The sequence below is a fragment of the Doryrhamphus excisus genome, linkage group LG6, assembly GCF_037039965.1.
Source record: "Doryrhamphus excisus strain RoL-2023G ecotype Guam linkage group LG6, RoL_Dexc_Guam_v1.1, whole genome shotgun sequence".
NCBI lineage: Eukaryota > Metazoa > Chordata > Actinopteri > Syngnathiformes > Syngnathidae > Doryrhamphus > Doryrhamphus excisus.
Genome location: NC_136362.1, coordinates 21,330,703 through 21,351,194, shown reverse-complemented (window position 1 = coordinate 21,351,194; position 20,492 = coordinate 21,330,703). Strand labels below are relative to the sequence as shown.

The following is a 20,492-nucleotide window of genomic DNA, read 5'->3' as shown; positions in this document are numbered from 1 at the left end:
GTTGAAAAGTTTCCTATATGCAGTGAGCGTTGTTGAAAGGTGATTTTCTTTCTAGTTTTTCAGAATGCAGAATGTCAGCAGCAGGAACAGGTGCAAGGCAAGACGTGGCCTCTCGGAAAAACTATCTGAAGATTAAAGAGCTGGATAGGATTTTTTCCCCCCACATAATGACTTCCACTTGATATTATTTACACAGCATTAAATAAATGAAAGATAATGATCATAAATGGCTTCTACCTTCCTCTGTGATTGTTGATGATGTGTGATGTTTATTAAGTGTAAACAAAGCGGGCCCATGCTTTACCTTTTTCATTTTATTCAGCAGGTTTCATTTGCATCGTGAATACGTTCACCAAGTCATGTAGTAAAATAATTCATCAAATTTGAGAAAAATAGAATACTTTGATGGTCACAGTGAGAATGTAAGCTATTGCAGAAGAATATGATGGCTTTTAAAGTGCTAAATGAAGCGGTGACACATGCCCGATGTGACTCGGATACAGGCTTTGAAAAAGTGAGCCAAACCTGGAATGGGAAGCCGATATTTGCTGTTTGTGATTCATGCAATCGCTAAAAGTCTGAGAAAAGCTTCATTCAAAGTGTCAACATTTACTGTACAAGTATTTACATGGAAGCTGTTGGGAGTGTGTTACATACTTGGGTGCTTTGTGCAAAGTAAGGTGCATATCATGTAACTGCTGACCTTACATGTGGCCTGTGAGACTTGACATGTGGAGCGTTTACATTGCAAACTACAACTGGAAACATTTATTAAGACTTTGAACCCGAGCTTTCGGACTCAGCATCCCCTTTATCAGACTCCTGTGAGGGTAATTCCTCATGACTGGAGTTGGGGTGACAGCAGTCAGCCTGGTTTGGTGGCTGTGTCCCGTTAGCACACACTACAGTTCCCTCTGACTTGCTAAAGCTGAACAGCTTACCTGGACTGAATGTCCTGTTGGGAGACTGTGAGCGCTCCTGGCCGCTAGGAGGCGCTGAAGATGTCCCAATTGATCCGGGTGACCCCCCAACTGCTGCTGCTGGCTCCTTTTTCACCTCTGGCGACTTCAGAAACTTGAGGAACCCGGCGAGCTTTGCCTCCCCGCCAGTGGGCGACTGAGCTGGGGAGCGGGAGGAGCTCGAGGAGAACTTCCCCTGAAGGGGGATGATCTGCTTCAGCTTCATCACGTTGTTGTTCCCGAGCAGAGAGCTGGGTCTTTTCAGCTTCCCCCCCGCAGCTTTCTCGTGGTGGTGCTGGTGATGGGCGTCCGACTTGTGGTAGTCGCTGTCTTGGCGGGCCTCTGCCTGGAGCTCTGCCTGACGTTGAAGCTCCTCCTCCTCACGGCGACGTCTGAGCTGTTGCTGAAAATGTTGCTGGGCCTGTAGCTCATGCCTCTAATGGGGGGGGGGGGTGAAGAGATTTATTTCCATATGATACTTTACAGGCAGTATCGCACAACTCAGCAACCGTTTTCATATCTTCTTAAGGGACACTAGAAGCCATTATTGTCAATATAGCTGGCAACACAAACAAGGACTAAGATCATTTTGCCTTCCTCCAGACAAGCATAGTGGTGGGATGGTATGGGGCTGCATGAGTGCTGTTGGCAATAGAGAGAGGCGGCTCAGTGAAGGAAACATGAATTCCAACATCTAGTGGGCATTCTAAAGCAGAGCATGACGACAAGTGGCCTTGCTAGAAGGTGAAGGAGGAACCCTGTATGTCTCCAGACTCGAACCTAAATGGGCCATCTTCAAGCAGAAAGTGGAGGGACTGCAAGGTGTGTAACATCCACCAGCCCCCACCAGGGTTTCAGTAACAATCTGTGGAGCAATGTCGAATTCCATGACCCAAGAGGATTAAGGCAGATATGTGTTAGATATAGAGTGTGACCTGAGACTACTTTTATGTTGTATCACATTTCTATAGTGTTGAGGAAAAGGTCTCAAACACACGGCCCGCGGGCCAAATGTGGCCCGCAGGACACCAGTTTGAGGCCCCCGCCTTGATATGAAAGTTTAATGTTAGTTTGTTTGTTTGATATGGATGCTGTATGGTATCATGTACCCAGAAAAAATTATTACGTTTGATTAATGTTCATGTTAAAGGTTAAATAACAGTTAATAGTTATCCTCCCTATCCGTGTGGAAGTGGTAAGTTTTTGGCTATTTCGGTTTAAAGGAAATAACTTGAAGGCTACCGTTTAGGTCGCTAGCTCTCTAGTTTGCGAGTTAGCATGTGTCTCAAGACCCTGCAGTTGCGCAATATGTTGTAAATAAAAAGAGTATAAATGTGACTATAGTCGTGTTTTGTCATGTCTACAGGGCTCTAATAATGCTTTGTTCATTTTAATCTGAAAAAAATCATTTGTCTACCCACCAACTATATGTGCTTTCTTAAGTTTTTATTATTTGCTGTTTTATTATTATTATTATATTTATTTATTTATTACTGATTGATTGATTTTCTTTATTCTTTTTTATTCATTTGTTTATTTATTTTTCATCTTATTTTGTGCAGAAAAATAAAAATTAAGATATTTGAGAACAGTGGGATGTTTTATCAGAGCTTTTATTGTAGAAAATCGGAACCAAAGCACTGAAAAAGTTTGTATATTTTTCTGTTTTTAATAAATGCATTTTTTTTGGAAAAACCTGATGCGGCCCAGCCTCGCCCAGACCCTAGCTCCAGTGGCCCCCAGGTAAATTGAGTTTGAGACCCCTGGTTTAGAGGAAGACCAGAGAGGAGGTTTATGGATGTGGTGAAGGAGGACATGAAGGTAGTTGGTGTGAGAGAGACAGATGCAGAAGATAGGGTTGGATGGAGGAGATTGATTTGCTGTGGCGAAAGACAAAGAAGAAGATAGTGTTGTCCCCTCGAGAAGAAGATATAATACAACTGTTGCTGATTCTACATCCCACCCAAAAGGGTGCCAAAAAGTGTCATCAGTTAAGTTATGTCAGAACGACTTTGACTTTAGCTGACTGGTTGAGTAAAGCCGTGCAGCTCCAAAATGCTGCAGCGGCATACATAAAAACGACAAACCAAGGGACAGAGGGAGTTCAGCCATACAAATGTGACATTGCATTTTCACATCAGAAGCAAGCCTTATGATGGCCGACGGTCTTTCAAGTTATATGTCAACTATACCTTGAAAGCTTCCCTTCGTCGGTATTCTAGCTTGGCCATCTCTTCTGCTACCCAACCAGGGATATCAGGGATGGCAACATGGATGATGTACTTTAGGAGGATCGCAAAGTGCTGTAAACCACGAGACCAACAGAGGGACAGTCTCAACACAACATACTTTACATCAGGGTTCAGTGGTATTTTCTTCCCATTCTGTACAGTATACAATGTACACGTGACAAAAACTCCCGTTTGCCACAGAATATAAACATACACCAACCAATAGCAAACCATGCACATGTAGTATGTATGCATTGTATATAATGGAGAACATAACATCAACAATATGAACAATGATCCAGATATTTTTAGAATTTTGAAATTACTTGAATTCCTGCAACAAAATGTGGTAAAAATATATTTTTACCCAACTGATTTATGTTGGACATGATCCTGTTATATATCTGTTTTTGTTTATGTAAGGCAAATGGATTGATAGAGCGATCAGAAGAATGCTACGGTACCTTCTCCCAGACATACTACACCAACTCATTTGGGGAGTTAGCAGGCTGCGCTACGTGTGAAGTGCAGTACTTACCTCCAGTAAGACAATGGAAACGATGGTCATCTCAGGACTCAACCAGGGGAAAAGACGCTGCAGCTGCCCACATTGGCCAATCAGGTAACAGTTAACAATGATGGCTATCAAGCCCATGGCCTCCATTGCAGTCTAGGGGTTGAACAGGAGAGGATGACAAACAGTAATGTGTTTTTTCCATTTTTCCATTTCTAACCTGCCATTGTCCAATGTTCTCCACCCTCTGGCCAAAGGGCCTCTGCAGGCTCGTACAGAGCTTGAGGGCATCGCTGCGGATCTCGATGATGTTGTTGATGAGCGCACACATGGCTGCCAGGGGAAATGCCGAGGAGAACAGCACCACATAGCCAAACTGAATGAACATCTCCTGGTAGTCCTGAAGCGTATCCTGCATCACACAACAGCATTAGCATCTGGCTAGCCGCTTCATTTGTTGCTGCCAACATGACCAATTATGTCATTATACCAATAAATTGGTGTGTATGTGTGTGAGTGACAGGAAGAAAAGCTTTGTCTCTGTTTGCGTGTATAAATCTGCAGCCCTTTTGTAGATATCCAACATTGGGCCAACACTGTCATATTTCTCCCACCTCATACGTCTGCATGCAGCTTTCAATCTCTGCCTGCGTTAAGGTGACGGTTGTGGGTTCTTCCGGCGGATCAATCCAGGACTTCTTGTACTCTTTGACTTCTTCCACAGTTTTCCTTCTCTGACGGAGACAGTTTGATTCTCTTAATGAAGAAACGCTGCTATTCTCTTTGGCCTCCTGTTCATGCAAACAAAAGTACATTTGCAATACTACACTGACTATTCAAATTCCTCTAAGATTCATTGGTCTCACTTTACAGTAAGGTACACAAAATACAGTAGTTACCCAGAAACTCATGAAGAACCGAGGAACGAAGGAACATAAATGAGTAGTTACTGAGGAACTAATGAACAACTAATGAGGGACTCCTGAAGAGAGTAGTTACTGAGGAATTAACAAGAACTAATGAGGACAGTAGTTACTGGGGAACTAAGGCACATACATTTAGAGTAGTTACCAAGGGACTAATGAGTAGAGTAGTTATTCAGGAACTAATGAGGACAGTAGTTAGTGGGGACCTAAGACACATACATTTAGAGTAGTTACAGAGGGACTAATGAAGGACTAATCAGGAGAGTAGTTACTGAGGAACTAACAAACTAATGAGGACAGCAGGGGAACTGAGGCACATACATTTAGACTAGCTACCAAGGGACTAATTAAGGACTAATTAGGAGAGTAGTTCCTGAGGAACTAATGAGGACAGTAGTTAGTGGGACACTCAGGCACATACATTTAGAGTAGTTACCGAGGGACTAATGAAGGACTAATTAGGAGAGTAGTTCCTGAGGAACTAATGAGGACAGTAGTTAGTGGGGCACTCAGGCACATACATTTAGAGTAGTTACCGAGGGACTAATGAAGGACTAATTAGGAGAGTAGTTCCTGAGGAACTAATGAGGACAGTAGTTAGTGGGACACTCAGGCACATACATTTAGAGTAGTTACCGAGGGACTAATGAAGGACTAATTAGGAGAGTAGTTCCTGAGGAACTAATGAGGACAGTAGTTAGTGGGGAACTAAGACACATACATTTAGAGTAGTTACAGAGGGACTAATGAAGGACTAATTAGGAGAGTAGTTCCTGAGGAACTAATGAGGACAGTAGTTAGTGGGGCACTCAGGCACATACATTTAGAGTAGTTACAGAGGGACTAATGAAGGACTAATTAGGAGAGTAGTTCCTGAGGAACTAATGAGGACAGTAGTTAGTGGGGCACTCAGGCACATACATTTAGAGTAGTTACCGAGGGACTAATGAAGGACTAATTAGGAGAGTAGTTCCTGAGGAACTAATGAGGACAGTAGTTAGTGGGGCACTCAGGCACATACATTTAGAGTAGAATAATCTCATTTGGTTGGTTTTATATTAATAGTCTGAACCAAGTGCAGACGGACACATTAAAGAAGAGAATCGGTTAGAGGACCACGTACCTGAGGTGGAGATTCTAGGTCACTGTCCTCATCACAGCTGTCAAAAATGCTGCATGGATCCATCCCCTCCTCGACCAGAGTGGGGCTGTCCTCGGGGAAGTTGTCATCGGCCGCCTGTGCCTCCGCCGTGACATCCTTGTAGTCGACCTTTTCCGTGAAGCTGACCTTTCTTTGCTTCAAGGCGCTGTCAGTCATATCCCACTCTTCCTCTGTCAGCCTGAACCCGGCTTTCAAATCCCCTCTTGTGGTGGTCTGCGAGTCTGTGTCCGCGGCGTCACTGACTGGAAGTCCTCTAGGTCCCAGGAAGGAGTAGGCTGTCATGGATGCCTGGGCTTTCCCCAAAGCCAGGCGGCCATACTTGACCATGATGGCCTGGAGAAGCTCCCACAGCACCTTTGGGGTGAAGACACCCAGTTTGTTTTGTTCATAGAGGTAAGGCTGGAGGACCTCTTTAATGTTCTGGAGGAACTGGCGGAAAATCAGTAGTGTGGCAAGCATCTGCGGGGAGAAGGATGAACAATCAAACATTACTTCGTTTTTAGAAGGCAGTATGGCGCTATACCAGTAGATGGTGCTGTTTCACTAGTTTGCTAAACAATGCCACTATACCACTATTCTTATATATGTTTGGTTTGTATTGACACATTGAAAACTTGTCCTCACCTCTTTTAGTCGCTCCATATCCTTGAGGTAGAATCCAATGTAGAAAAGGCTTAGGTAAGAATTGATGAATTCAAACTGTGAAATAACAGAAAACAATGTCATGCTCATTGAATGAATGCTGTCAAACAATTCAAAGGGGAACTTACAAAAACCATCTTGATGATGAGATTATTGTCATAGGCACTCTGAAGTTTATAGTTCTCTGTGAAAACAAATATAGTATGTGACATTTATTATCACAGTCACAATCAGCAATCCTCTGTGAATATGTTCTGAAAGATCCACTCTTACCCATGTCGTTCAGCCAGTAGGCAATCTTCTTATAAACTTCATCACATATGGTTACAGTAATGGCCAGTAGTATTTTAGGAATAAATCGTGTGATGTTAGGTAGCTCCTGGATTTCCATAACCACTTCCTGCAAGGTCAGTTAGGATGATTATTTCATTCATATTCATATTCATATTCTTCCAATCTAAGGTGTTGTCTGGACCTAACCTGCAGTTCCAGACAGAGGAGCATGACGAGGAAGACAAAACAGAGACAAAGAAGGCAGATGGGGAGGCTAACCAGCCATCTGAACACGGCCCTCTTCCATGGAGGATAGTAGAACTCTTCACAGCCTGTTATGGGACTGCAGCGCTTTACACCCTGCAGATATAGCAAAAGCACATTACATTAGCTTTTCCACTTAAAAAGAAGCAACCAATAGCGGACTGCAAAGCTGCGGTTTCTTACTTCTTAAAAATGTTGTGTAAATTGTATTTTGTTTTGATACTGTAGTACTATTAGCTTTGTTTGGTACTGTAATACTTCCCAGAGAAATGTACTTCACACTCATTTATTACATTTGAACGTTAGCTACAGCATAACTACAGCATAAAGACGCAAACGCCCAACGTGGGGCTCGAACCCTCGGCCCTGGTATTAGGAGTCCCATGCTCTACCGACTGAGCAGCTAGCCAGGCAAAAGCGTCAAACAGACAATTTCTGCAATATTGAATATTTGTATACACATTAAAATAACAAAGAAGTATAGACAGACTTATTTTAATACACCAAGGTAGTGCAAGAAGCCTCTATTAGCTATGATAGTAGCAGCAAGGTACTCCCTGCTCAGAGCTAGCCGCCTTTGGTCGACCTCAATTTCGAGGGTAACAGCCAATGGCGTTGTTGAAAGTTGGGCAATATTAGTATATGGGACGCTGATTGGTCAATAGCCACCGAACGTTGACTATATTGACACACTAATCAATCGACGAGGTGCTTCAAAGATACTAAATAGCAAACAAGTATAGAGCCATCAAATAAGCCTACACACGTTAAAGGTTTTAAAGTATCCAGGTAGTGCAGGTAACATTTTTTAACTATGAGGATAGTAGCAGCAAGTTTGCGCCTGTGAGTCGAGCTCAGCTTGGTTGTAACAACCAATCGCGTTGTTGAAAGTTGGGCAATATTAGTAAAGGGGACACTGATTGGTCAATAGCCTCACTGAACATATTGACGGACTAACCAATCGCTGAGGTGCAAGTAAGATTCTCGTCCAATCAATGGGCAGCCCATTAAAACGTTGTGCGTATTGCTCAAATGTATTCTAGCATTATGAGTACAGAAGATAATCAAGAGAAATGTTTCACAACTGGTCATACTTGAGGTTCTTTTGATGCCAAACTAAAGCTGTAAAAATAATTTTTGTAAACATGTATTTTGTTAAATGTTGAAAATACATGAGTCTCAGTGTTGGTCCAAGGCAAGTCATGTGACTACACCTCAATCCAGACAGCAGCAAATCATGCACACAGATTAATGGCTGTTTTGCATTACCTCAACTGCGCCACTTGCACTAAAATCATTGATAGAAAGATTCGTTACACACTCCAGACAGGCACCTTGACAAATAAATAAAAAAATTAACAGTGGTGCTGTCTCCTGGAATTTAATAGTGACACTTACCCTGAATTGTGGCCTTGGCTCTTCCAAGGACTCTGCAGGGGTGTCAAGGGTCCCCCACCTGTATGACAGCTCTGCTTCCCGCCTCTTCCAGCGCTCCAGAAACAACGTCGCCCACACAACATTGAAGAGTGCAAACACTACACAGCAGATATCCTGACTGGTCTATAGAGGGGAACATACAGTATATTCATATATACCCACATATCATTTTTATATCCCGGTCCATATGTTTTTTGGTAATTATTTGTTTTCTGAACTCCCACAACATAATCACACCTAACGGTCATTTGGAGTCTTCAATAAACCTCAGAATACTGTGGGGAGTAAGTCGGAGTGACCCAGTGCACCTCAGTGCTAACCACATTACACCATCGCGTGGCAAAGTGCCCAGCATTCATTTGAAATACCTGATCAGCCTCTGCAAGAATCCACAGGAGAAAGCCAATGACTGCAGGGTAAAGCATGGAGTTGGTGTAGAAACCAAGCCAGGCAAAATACATGCCGATCTTTACTCCAAAGTAGTCACAGATATCATCTGCATCGTGGAAGAAAAGAGACTCAAAAGTGCTAAATATTAAGAACTTCCCTATTCTGGATGGCATCATGTCATCATGTCAACGAGTATTGTGGTTCAATGACCAGGTACCTACCCAGGGGCTGCCTTTCGCAAACAGCCTGAACCCATGATGTCATCAGCTGATTCAGGATCCTCTGTTCATGGAGGGGAAACATCTGATGGATCACACCACGGGTCACCAGCTCTGGAACTAGAAAACAGGAGAAACAGAAAGTTAATATGAGATGACATCTTCAGTTTTATGTACAGTATAATGACATGATGACTGTATTTAGGTAGAGGGAAAACAAACATCGTAAATACACTTACTGATGGGTTGTCCCTCCAGGAAGTGAATGTTGTGAAGTACTTCCCCGTGTTTGGCTCTCAGATTGTCCAGCCAATACTTAATAATGCTCTGACGCTCCTAAAAACAAAGCATGACTGGTGCAAAAACGAATGATGTCATACTGACATGCACTACTGCACACTCATTTCCTTTATACTGTACTTTTTTTCTCATGCTGATGAGAAAGGTGATGCGGTTAGCGTATGGCTGAAGTTGTGATGTGGATGGGTAAATTGGCCGCTAATATCATATTTTGAAGTCTTATGTGCAGACCTGACGCGTCTTATGTAGAATTACCACAGTTTGTGTTTGGACTACTCAGACTACAATGGGTTTTGATGAAAAGGATAGCTCAAGCTAAATTGGCCTGGAAAAAAATAAGGGCGACAACAAATGAGAGTGAAAGGGAGACTGACAAGGTGTGTGACAAAGGAATTATAAGGCTGTTCATTTGTGATGCTTGTCAAGAACACTTGAGTGGTTTTAGTTCCCAGGAAGTGGAGGAGGACAACATAGTGGAGGATGGTCGAGTGCTGTTAGCCATATTATATCACTGTTGGGCACTGTTGAACTAGCCATGTTACAACGCACTATTCTGGGAAAAAAATGAGAATGTATTTATACGTTGATATTAGGGATGTCCGATATTGGCTTTTTTTTGGCCGAAAACCGATATGTCGATATTGTCCAACTCTCAATTTCTGTTTCCGTCAGTCTTCAGCCATAAATACATCCACAAGGTGGCTCTATAATTGGGACATGATGGTATATTACTATAAATGGTACAATGGTAAAAAGTATGAGAAGATGAAAAGCAAAACATGCACATTTTATTTCATATTCTATCAAGATAGCTATCTGGGGAATAAATGTTGCTCATTTCAAGCCATTTATCCAACGTCATGTTTCATTAGGATCACAAGGACCTCTAACCTGCGAGGTAAAAAAGCAGAGCTCGCTCTCTATGTTCTCATAGATGTTGTCCTCTTCACAGGTGAAGCGTCGCATCCCGCCTCCAAACTGTGGCTTGACGGCCTTGTGCATACTCATCTGCTCCGCTCCCTGCAATAAGCTGAGCAAAAAAAAAACAAAGAGCAGCTGGATGAATCCAGATCCAGATGGAGCAATATCGCAATACAGGAGCTGGTGTTGTGTTTGGGTGATGGAGTTAAATGTTGAATATATATGCACAGCTACACCACCAATTTCCTTTCAAAATAACCAGAGAGCATTTTATGCAAAACACCGGAGAACACTTTGCAATGGAGCACAGCTCTTTGAGGATTAAAATAGTTGCTGTTTAGTGCCTTGAAACACACGAGCATACACACATTGTTCCTTACTTTTCAAATGTAGTGGTGATGAAGAAAGCATAAGCCTGGGTATGCTTATGCTGCCGAACTTGGATGCTGACTTGTGGGATTCCGACACGGATCTGATTCAAGAGCCACAGTAGAGTGTGGTCATCTATTGAATCTGGAGAGAGAAGCACATATCACAGTTAATCGGTTTCAGACCGGACCATTCATTCATTCATTCATTCATTCATTCATTTTCTACCGCTTTTTCCTCACGAGGGTCGCGGGGGTGCTGGAGCCTATCCCAGCTGTCTTCGGGCGAGATGCGGGGTACACCCTGGACTGGTGGCCAGCCAATCACAGGGCACATATAGACAAACAACCATTCACACTCACATTCATACCTATGGACAATTTGGAGTGGCCAATTAACCTAGCATGTTTTTGGAATGTGGGAGGAAACCGGAGTACCCGGAGAAAACCCACGCATGCACGGGGAGAACATGCAAACTCCACACAGAGATGGCCGAGGGTGGAATTGAACCCTGGTCCCCTAGCTGTGAGGTCTGCGCGCTAACCCAGACCGGACCATGATAGGTGAATTTAGGTAGAATTCAATATAGGATTCAATATTACATTGAAATTATTTTTGTATTTCCATTCTATTTCATTCTCTTCCGCTTATCCAGGTACGCGTCGCGGGGGAAGCAGTCTCAATCGGAAGATTGAGACTGCTTCCCAGTTGAGACATCCCGATCCCCGGCCACCTCTTCCAGTTCCACTCAGAGAACCCCAAGGCACTCCAAGACCAGATGTGCGACATAATCCCTCCAGTGCCCTCTGTCTACTCGGCTCCTGACTGGGCATGCCCAGAACGCCTCAGCAGGGAGGCATCCAGGAGGCATGTGAAGGAGCAAAAGCTCTACTCCCGGAAGACCCGGAAAACTAATTTCAGCCACTTGTATCCCTGATCTCATTCTTTCTGTCACGATCCAAAGAGTGGGAACACATATCAACTGGTAAATTTGTCATAGAGCATAGAAAACCTGTTTATGACTGGTTTTATAATTTAAAAAAACATGATTAGAGCCCTGTAGACATGAAATAACAACCCTATAGTCACCTTAACACTCTTATTGCCCAATACAGTAGACTTGATAAGTGATAATAACACATAATAACCCATGTTACTTGTTGTTGTAGCGTTTCTAATGCAATGTGGGTCAATCGCATGGCATTAAAAAAAAACACAAAATAGGATTTTTTTTTAAGCAATGTTTGAATCATGATGTAGCAAGGGACAACTATACCAATTTTTTTGGTAATTGGTCACTGGTGCAGGGTATTTCTCTCCCCAGCAAGGGTTTGGTTCAAATACAGTATGCACCAGGATATGCATTGGAAGATTTGGAAGTATGTTTGTTAGAAAGCCCATAATTTACATTGCATTGTATGTTCAGCTAAGAGTGCAGTGTTACTTCTCAGGCAGTATTCAAGATTACATTCTGTTACTTAGCATACAGAAAACGAATTAATATTAATTTCATAAAAATTGTGACTGTTAGAAAGCCCATAATTTACATTGCATTGTATGTTCAGCTTTGAGTGTCATTTGTCCTACGGTGTTCAGCGGTCAGTAAACGCACCATAGGGCGGACGTTTTTTTCGGTTGAACAATTTATACATTCCTGAGCCTTATTGCGCCTCATACATCATATCACCAGGTTGATGCTGTGCGTGAATGCATAAAGGTGAGTTTTTTTGCTTTATTGTGGGAGCTGTGGAGTAGTTTGGGCACCCTTTTCACAGAGTTAGGCTCCCTTGTTCATCGGCGCTAATATCAGTATATCAGTATAAGCTAACTATGGCTAACGGTTATTCTAGTGAGTGTCATGTTTGCTTGGTTTCTTTGTTGAATTTCTGTGTGTAACGTGCCTTTAGCTCATCATTATACTTGTGTAATATGAGTTACATTACGTTACTTATCATTGATTGTGTATTTGTCTTTGTGTGTATGTCTCATCAGTACCACATCATAACCTAAATAAAATCACCAAAAGAGGACAACCTTCCGTGTTCTTTGATTTGAACACACCTCCTATACCTTTGACCGCTCCTGGGAGACGATCTCACAACCAGAGAAGCCGCTCTGCTACAATGTCAAAGGCCTCCAAAAGGTGATTTAGAGACTGAAATAATAAAGTAAAAACAACAATTCAGCTCTTTGTCGTTCGATATTTTGTCTTGACCACACTGGATTGATATGATGTGTTTAAGGACCTGATTTTTTCTTCGTGGCCCTCAGTGAAAAAGTTCATTAATGTATATTCATTCATTTGACAACCATCCCAAAGCTGGACGACCACTGTTGTATCGTGTTAATAAAGTAATTATCACAGGCCTCCACTTGTCATACCTGGGAATGTCATCAGGATGTCACAGTTTTCAGTGGGAACCATCTTCAGCCAGGACTTCCGTGATAATATGTAGTGTCTGGCCTGCAGAAGCCTCTTCCCAAATAATTTATCTAGACAGCAAACGGTAAGACAAGGTCAAAATAAAATATGCTCAGCCAAACTCATTAGAATATGGCCCACACTTTTCTACAGCCAACAATCTCCCATGCCACTCAAAAACGTTTAACGCTGCACCTGTGGACGGTTACATGTAGCATTAAAAAAAATAGACTTCATGAAATACCATCCGGTTCCTCCTAGGAGGCATTCAGCAAAACATCTCAACCACTGACTGCACCATATTGCTTCTCATGTTTGTCAATAGAAGCCACTTTACTTTCAGCACCACGGCCCGTGTCGGTATTGGTGTCATTTCCACTCACCGAGGACGCCGAATGCTGCCGAGGAAGCTTCCCGCTGCTGCTGCTGCTGCTGCTGCTGCTGGTCGTCGGTCCGATGGTGCAGCTCGCCCGGTGGCGTCCTCTCCATCCTCTCCATCCTCTCCCCGGGACCGTGCTGGTTGTCCGCGCCGCCGCCGCTCGTGTCGACAGCAGCCTCGGCGTCAGCTGCTCCGGTGGCCGCCGCATACATGCTGCTTTACATGTATGTTGTGCACGCGCCTGCTGTCAATGCGCGGCCATTGCATGTGGAAGAAAAGAAAAGGAGTCAGCGAATGCGATAACGACGATGGATAAAATCCACGTTATGGAGCCCCTGTCGTGACTGGCTGCTGACGACATGAGGGAAACGCCGCCTTACAAGCATATCAACAAACGCTGCAAATCCCTAAACCGTTGAAGCAACACGGCGGCTTTGCGGCAAATGACGCTATCTAACAGCTACATTGAATTGAAACAGCAGTTAAACTGCGGTGCTCGGCTGACTTAATATTACAAACCGTGGTACTTATGTGTGTAAAATAGACAAGATTGCAATTGTCCAAGTGAAATATTGAGCGGTTTACTGAAGAACTGAATGCTCACAATGCTGGAGAGCAGGGAAGTAAAAAAGTATCAATGTATGAAAATAAAAGTTACACACTGGTACCTTGGTTAATGTCCGTCCCGGTTAGCACGTTTTTCATTCATTCATTTTCTACCACTTTTTCCTCACGAGGGTCGCTGGGGTGCTGGAGCCTATCCCAGCTGTCTTGGGGCGAGAGGCGGGGTACACCCTGGACTGGTGGCCAGCCAATCACAGGGCACATATAGACAAACAACCATTCACACTCACATTCATACCTATGGACAATTTGGAGTGGCCAATTAACCTAGCATGTTTTTGGAATGTGGGAGGAAACCGGAGTACCCGGAGAAAACCCACGCATGCACGGGGAGAACATGCAAACTCCACACAGAGATGTGGAAGGGTGGAATCGAACCGCGCACTAACCACTCGACCACCGTGCTGCACACATTTTTCAGTTATCACAAAATTTTGTAACACACCATCCATCTATGTTCCATGCCATGACCCTCACTAGGGCCGCGGGTATGCTGGAGCCTATCCCAGCTGTCTTTGGGCGAGAGGTGGGGTACACCCTGCCACCAGCCAGCCAATCACAGGGCACATATTGACAAACAACAATTAGTGGCCAATTAAGCTAACATGAATGTTTTTGGAATGTGGGAGTAAACCGGAGTAGCAAGCGGCGATTCCAACCCAGGTCTTCTCAATCTCCAATTGGTCAATAAGGTCATGCTAAATGATACATTGGCCTTCTATTACTCTTCTATTGCCAGTCATAATTTGTACATTGTGTCAGAACAGACACTAGATGGCGCCAGTGAAAAGACTATACTTCAAGGGCCTTACACAGAAATGCCAAAACCTTGAAATAACTCTCAGCATTAGAGTAAAATATGCCAGTTTCATGTCAAACTGCTCTTGATTCATTCATTTTCTGTGTTATGTTATGATTCTACTTCATGTTGCTTAGCTGTGTTCCATTTCCACTAACTACTGTCCTCATTAGTTCTTCATTAGTTCCTCAGTAACTACTCCACTAATTAGTCCTTCATTAGTCCCTCTGTGACTACTCTAAATGTATGTGTCTTAGTTCCCTACTAACTACTGTCCTCATTAGTTCTTCATTAGTTCCTCAGTAACTACTCCACTAATTAGTCCTTCATTAGTCCCTCTGTGACTACTCTAAATGTACATATGTGTCTTAGTTCCCTACTAACTACTGCCCTCATTAGTTCTTCATTAGTTCCTCAGTAACTACTCTCCTGATTAGTCCTTCATTAGTCCATCTGTAACTACTCTAAATGTGTGTGTCTTAGTTTCCTTCTAACTACTGTCCTCATTAGTTCTTCATTAGTTCCTCAGTAACTACTCTCCTAATTAGTCCTTCATTAGTCCCTCTGTAACTACTCTAAATGTATGTGTCTTAGTTCCCTACTAACTACTGTCCTCATTAGTTATTCATTAGTTCCTCAGTAACTACTCCACTAATTAGTCCTTCATTAGTCCATCTGTAACTACTCTAAATGTATGTGTCTTAGTTCCCCACTAACTACTGTCCTCATTAGTTCTTCATTAGTTCCTCAGTAACTACTCCACTAATTAGTCCTTCATTAGTCCATCTGTAACTACTCTAAATGTATGTGTCTTAGTTCCCTACTAACTACTGTCCTCATTAGTTCTTCATTAGTTCCTCAGTAACTACTCCACTAATTAGTCCTTCATTAGTCCATCTGTAACTACTCTAAATGTATGTGTCTTAGTTCCCCACTAACTACTGTCCTCATTAGTTCTTCATTAGTTCCTCAGTAACTACTCCACTAATTAGTCCTTCATTAGTCCATCTGTAACTACTCTAAATGTATGTCTTAGTTCCCTACTAACTACTGTCCTCATTAGTTCTTCATTAGTTCCTCAGTAACTACTCCACTAATTAGTCCTTCATTAGTCCATCTATAACTACTCTAAATGTATGTGTCTTAGTTCCCCACTAACTACTGTCCTCATTAGTTCTTCATTAGTTCCTCAGTAACTACTCCACTAATTAGTCCTTCATTAGTCCATCTGTAACTACTCTAAATGTATGTGTCTTAGTTCCCCACTAACTACTGTCCTCATTAGTTCTTCATTAGTTCCTCAGTAACTACAATGGTCGGTTTGGACCCGGTTATAATAATATGACTGTAAAGCAATATTTTGAGCCACAACTGAAATCATAATTAGCTACAATTAGCCAACACAATGATAACCAACTCCTCTTCTCATCATGGAAGCTTCAGGGGATTCTCATTTTGACCGCTTTTCCAGTATACCAGCAGAAAAACAATGTCCAGACATGTGAAGTGAATTCACTAATTCGACTGATGGCTGATTTTGCTTTTACTATTTGGATCATGGAAAGAATGGCAAGAAGTACAGTGAACCAAGATCTGGACCTGTTCTGCTTTTTCATTTCACTTTATACTAAAGTTCTGTTGATGAAAACAATAACTTTTTCTACTTTTTCTTGACATTAATATATATGGGTCAAAATTCCCCCCAATACCAGGGGTCTCAAACTCAATTTACTTGGGGGCCACTGGAACTTGGGTCTGGGTGAGACTGGGCCGCATCAGGTTTTCAAAAAAAAAAAAAAAACGCATTTATTAAAAACAAAAAAATGTAAAAAGCTCCGCTTTGGTTCCAATTTTCTAGAAGAAAAGCTCTGATAAAACATTCCACTGTTCTCAAATATCTTACTTTTTATTTTTCTTTTCTTCTTTTAAAAAGAAATAAACAAATCAAGAATAAAGAAAATCAATCAATCAGTAACAAATAAATATAATAATAATAATAAAAGGGCAAATAATAAAAACTTAAGAAACCACATATAGTTGGTGGGTAGACAAATGATTTTTTTCAGATTAAAATGAACAAAGCATTATTAGAGCCCTGTAGACATGACAAAACACGACTATAGTCACATTTATACTCTTTTTATTTACAACATATTGCGCAACTGCAGGGTCTTGAGACACATGCTAACTCGCAAACTAGAGAGCTAGCCACCTAAACGATAGCCTTCAAGTTATTTCCTTTAAACTTAAATAGCCAAAAACTTACCACTTCCACACAGATAGGGAGGATAACTATTAACAGTTATTTAACCTTACATACATGAACTAACATGAACCTAACATGAACATTAATCAAAGGTAATATTTTTTTCTGGGTACATGATACCATACAGCATCCATATCAAACTTGTGTGGGCCGCACTAACATTAAACTTTCATATCAAGGCAGGGGCCTCAAACTAGTGTCCTGTGGGCCACATTTGGCCCGTGAGCCGCGTGTTTGAGACCCCTGACATAGATGTTTCTTTAGTGATTAATACTAAAATGAGAAAATAAATAAAACTAATTGATTTAAGAGATATGTTCTATATCCCTCAGTAATAGCCAGGTAACAAAAGAACCTTCAATTTATGAATATGATTCTTTTGAGGTTCATTTGACCATTTTTGGAAATTAAAATGGAGGGGTATAGTGACAAAAAAAGGCCTACATGCCCACACCAAAAGTATTAAAACCAACATTTCATGGATGAGGAAGCCTAAGAAGGTAACCAAGACATGAGAACCAAATTTGATGGTAACTTATTGTTTTTAGTGTATTTTATAGCTGATTTAATACGTGGGTCAAAATCCACCCGTTAACATAAGAGATGATACCAGAAAGCTAACAAGAGGAAGGTTAAGACCACAGCTTTTCAACGCTAAACTCTTGGCAAAAATGTGCATTCAATGTCATTTTCTGTCAGGTATTCACACTGTCATGATATGGCAAAGGCAAAAAAAGCTTTCTCTCTTTCAACATGGTTGTTGAGCTGCAGAAGCAAGGAGGTTGGACGCAGTAAACTTCCTCATCCTGAGGGCCATGGAAGAAAAATATCAATCCAACACAAGTTACTAAAGTTACTAAAGTAGTTAACAAGCTAGTGTTTTCATCAGCACGATTCTCCTACTGGAAGAACTCAAGGTGAAGCTAAAGGTCACAATAAGGAAGCCCACATTTGAGGTTTATTTTTCTCCCACTCAACTCAATGTATTTACCAGGCTGACCACAGTGGACAGACAGTGCAGGGAAATAGGAAATGCAATTAGAAGTGGCAGTAAAGGAGGACATTAGCAGCCACACACAAAAAAGGTCAGAGTCCTTCAACCCCAGGTGGGGAAGGACATTGTAATCATAAGTATCCATTCCCTTTCCTGCACCAGGGGGGCCTGGGAGGCGGCCGGGTGCGCTGTTACACAATAGCCCCTCAAGACGGTCATCATGTGCTGCCACTGATGAGAGGCGACATCCCTAAGTTAGACCTGGACTCCGGTCAAACATGTGCGGACTCATTTGGGTCTGGCTTTGGCATTCCACATGCTATGTTAGAACATACTGCATACTACATCATTAACACATAGAGTACGTGCCCTGTCAGTGGAAGGTGAAATTCCCCACCAGAACAATAGTCTGTGTTATTGAGGAAGAGAAATGATGAGCAAAGATGAGCTGACAATGCAGGAAAATATTTTGAGATGAGGTGTGGAGATATGTTTGCACAGACCAATGTCAAACATGATTTGCACTCCGACGGTCTTGGTCAACGTGATAAAGCAACATAGCATCCAACCAGATGACCTTTTGTATCATGTCAGTTGCTCCCGCAGTCAGCTCCGAATCCCACATGTGGAAAAAATACTTGATATTAAACAACGGTCAATTCTTCCTGCAGCTGTCAGGCTGTACAACCAGCACTGCTCCCAATAGACTACACCACTATGTACATCTGTGTAATACTTTGTTTTTTACATTCAGTATAGTTACTCCAGACTCCTTTCACTGTGCAATATTAAGGCTCTAAATGCAATATACTAAGTTCTATGTGAAGTATTTCCATAATGCCTCATATTAACTCACTAGCAAGATCTCAGTGTATAGACTGGTCATATATCTCATCTCGCTTCATATTATCTACATCAGGGGTCTCAAACACGCGCCCCGCGGGCCAAATGTGGCCCGCAGGACACTAGTTTGAGGCCCCCGCCTTGATATGAAAGTGTAATGTTAGTGCGGCCCGCGCAAGTTTGATATGGATGCTGTATGGTATCATGTACCCAGAAAAAATTATTACGTTTGATTAATGTTCATGTTAAAGGTTAAATAACTGTTAATAGTTATCCTCCCTATCCGTGTGGAAGTGGTAAGTTTTTGGCTATTTAAGTTTAAAGGAAATAACTTGAAGGCTACCGTTTAGGTCGCTAGCTCTCTAGTTTGCGAGTTAGCATGTGTCTCAAGACCCTGCAGTTGCGCAATATGTTGTAAATAAAAAGAGTATAAATGTGACTATAGTCGTGTTTTGTCATGTCTACAGGGCTCTAATAATGTTTTGTTCATTTTAATCTGAAAAAAAGAATTTGTCTACCCAACAACTATATGTGGTTTCTTAAGTTTTTATTATTTGCCGTTTTATTATTATATTTATTTATTACTGATTGATTTTTATTCTTGATTTATTTATTTTTCATCTTGTTTTGTGCAGAAAAATAAAAATTAAGATATTTGAGAACAGTGGAATGTTTTATCACAGCTTTTATTGTAAAAAATTGGAACCAAAGCACTGAAAAAGTTTGTATATTCTGTTTTTAATAAATGCAGGTTTTTTTGGGGGGGGAAACCTGATGCGGCCCAGCCTTGCCCAGACCCTAGCTCCAGTGGCCCCCAGGTAAATTGAGTTTGAGACCCCTGATCTACATACTGTATTGTATATAACTCGGGGTAAAAAACTGTTGATTTTGTTAATACTTGGGTTGTTTATATCGTTTATTTTTCTATATTGTGTATTTTGTACTGCTTAACTGATTCTGTACTCTTGCTGCTGTGCAATGCAAATTTCCCCACTGAGGGACGAATAAAGGCATATCTTAATCTTAATCTTAAGGGAAACCCTTTAGACAAGTGGCATCCACACATTAATCGGGACCACAATACATACTTGCCTTCATAGTGGCCATCAGACTGCTCAATGCCAAATAAGCCCCTCTACCTGCCCACACGCACACGTAAAACTTTACATTATTATTTATTCTAAATTATTAAAATTATTTGTACAAATTACTGTTTACGCTGTACATTGTTGTTCATATTTGATGTAATCTATTTATTCTCCACATTATTATGTATTATTTATTATTACACGGGAGCCAGGCAACGACATTTTGTTGGCAATTTCACTGCTGTGTTATTGTGCAATGACAATAAAGAAAGTCTATGTCTATGTCAAGGGTCTCACACTCAATTTACTGGGGGGCCACTGGAGCTCGGGTCTGGGTGAGACTGGGCCGCATCAGGTTTTCCAAAAAAAAAAAAAATGCATTTATTAAAAACAAAAAATTAAAAAAAACTAGTTTCAATTTTCGACAATAAAAGCTCTGATAAAACATTCCACTGTTCTCAAATATCTTGC

At 41.7% G+C, this 20,492-nt stretch overlaps 1 protein-coding gene and 1 non-coding gene across 2 annotated transcripts; both read right to left on the bottom strand.

Annotated features, from left to right (window-relative positions):
* Positions 1 to 282: 282 nt before the first annotated feature.
* Positions 283 to 13,809, bottom strand: ano8a (anoctamin 8a). The gene is made up of 18 exons (XM_058066171.2): positions 13,412 to 13,809; positions 12,989 to 13,099; positions 10,618 to 10,750; positions 10,208 to 10,346; positions 9,256 to 9,352; positions 9,020 to 9,136; positions 8,777 to 8,904; positions 8,370 to 8,531; positions 6,915 to 7,067; positions 6,708 to 6,834; positions 6,563 to 6,618; positions 6,417 to 6,491; positions 5,754 to 6,251; positions 4,319 to 4,495; positions 3,925 to 4,116; positions 3,729 to 3,860; positions 3,152 to 3,262; positions 283 to 1,395 (listed from the first exon to the last, which is right to left on the bottom strand). Exons 1-18 carry the CDS (start codon positions 13,617 to 13,619, stop codon positions 772 to 774), a joined length of 3,240 nt encoding a protein of 1,079 aa, XP_057922154.2. The 5' UTR covers positions 13,620 to 13,809; the 3' UTR covers positions 283 to 771.
* On the bottom strand, positions 7,309 to 7,384 carry trnar-ccu (transfer RNA arginine (anticodon CCU)). Its single transcript has one exon. It is a non-coding gene; the product is annotated as a tRNA-Arg (tRNA).
* Positions 13,810 to 20,492: the final 6,683 nt, after the last annotated feature.

Coding starts and splice junctions, on each gene's coding strand:
- ano8a (XM_058066171.2), bottom strand. CDS start 13,619: ATGTATGCGGCGGCCACCGGAGCAGCTGACGCCGAGGCTGCTGTCGAC. Junction 13,100..13,411: donor GGCAGCATTCGGCGTCCTCG/GTGAGTGGAAAT, acceptor TTTGCTGTCTAG/ATAAATTATTTGGGAAGAGG. Junction 6,252..6,416: donor ATATGGAGCGACTAAAAGAG/GTGAGGACAAGT, acceptor TTCTCCCCGCAG/ATGCTTGCCACACTACTGAT.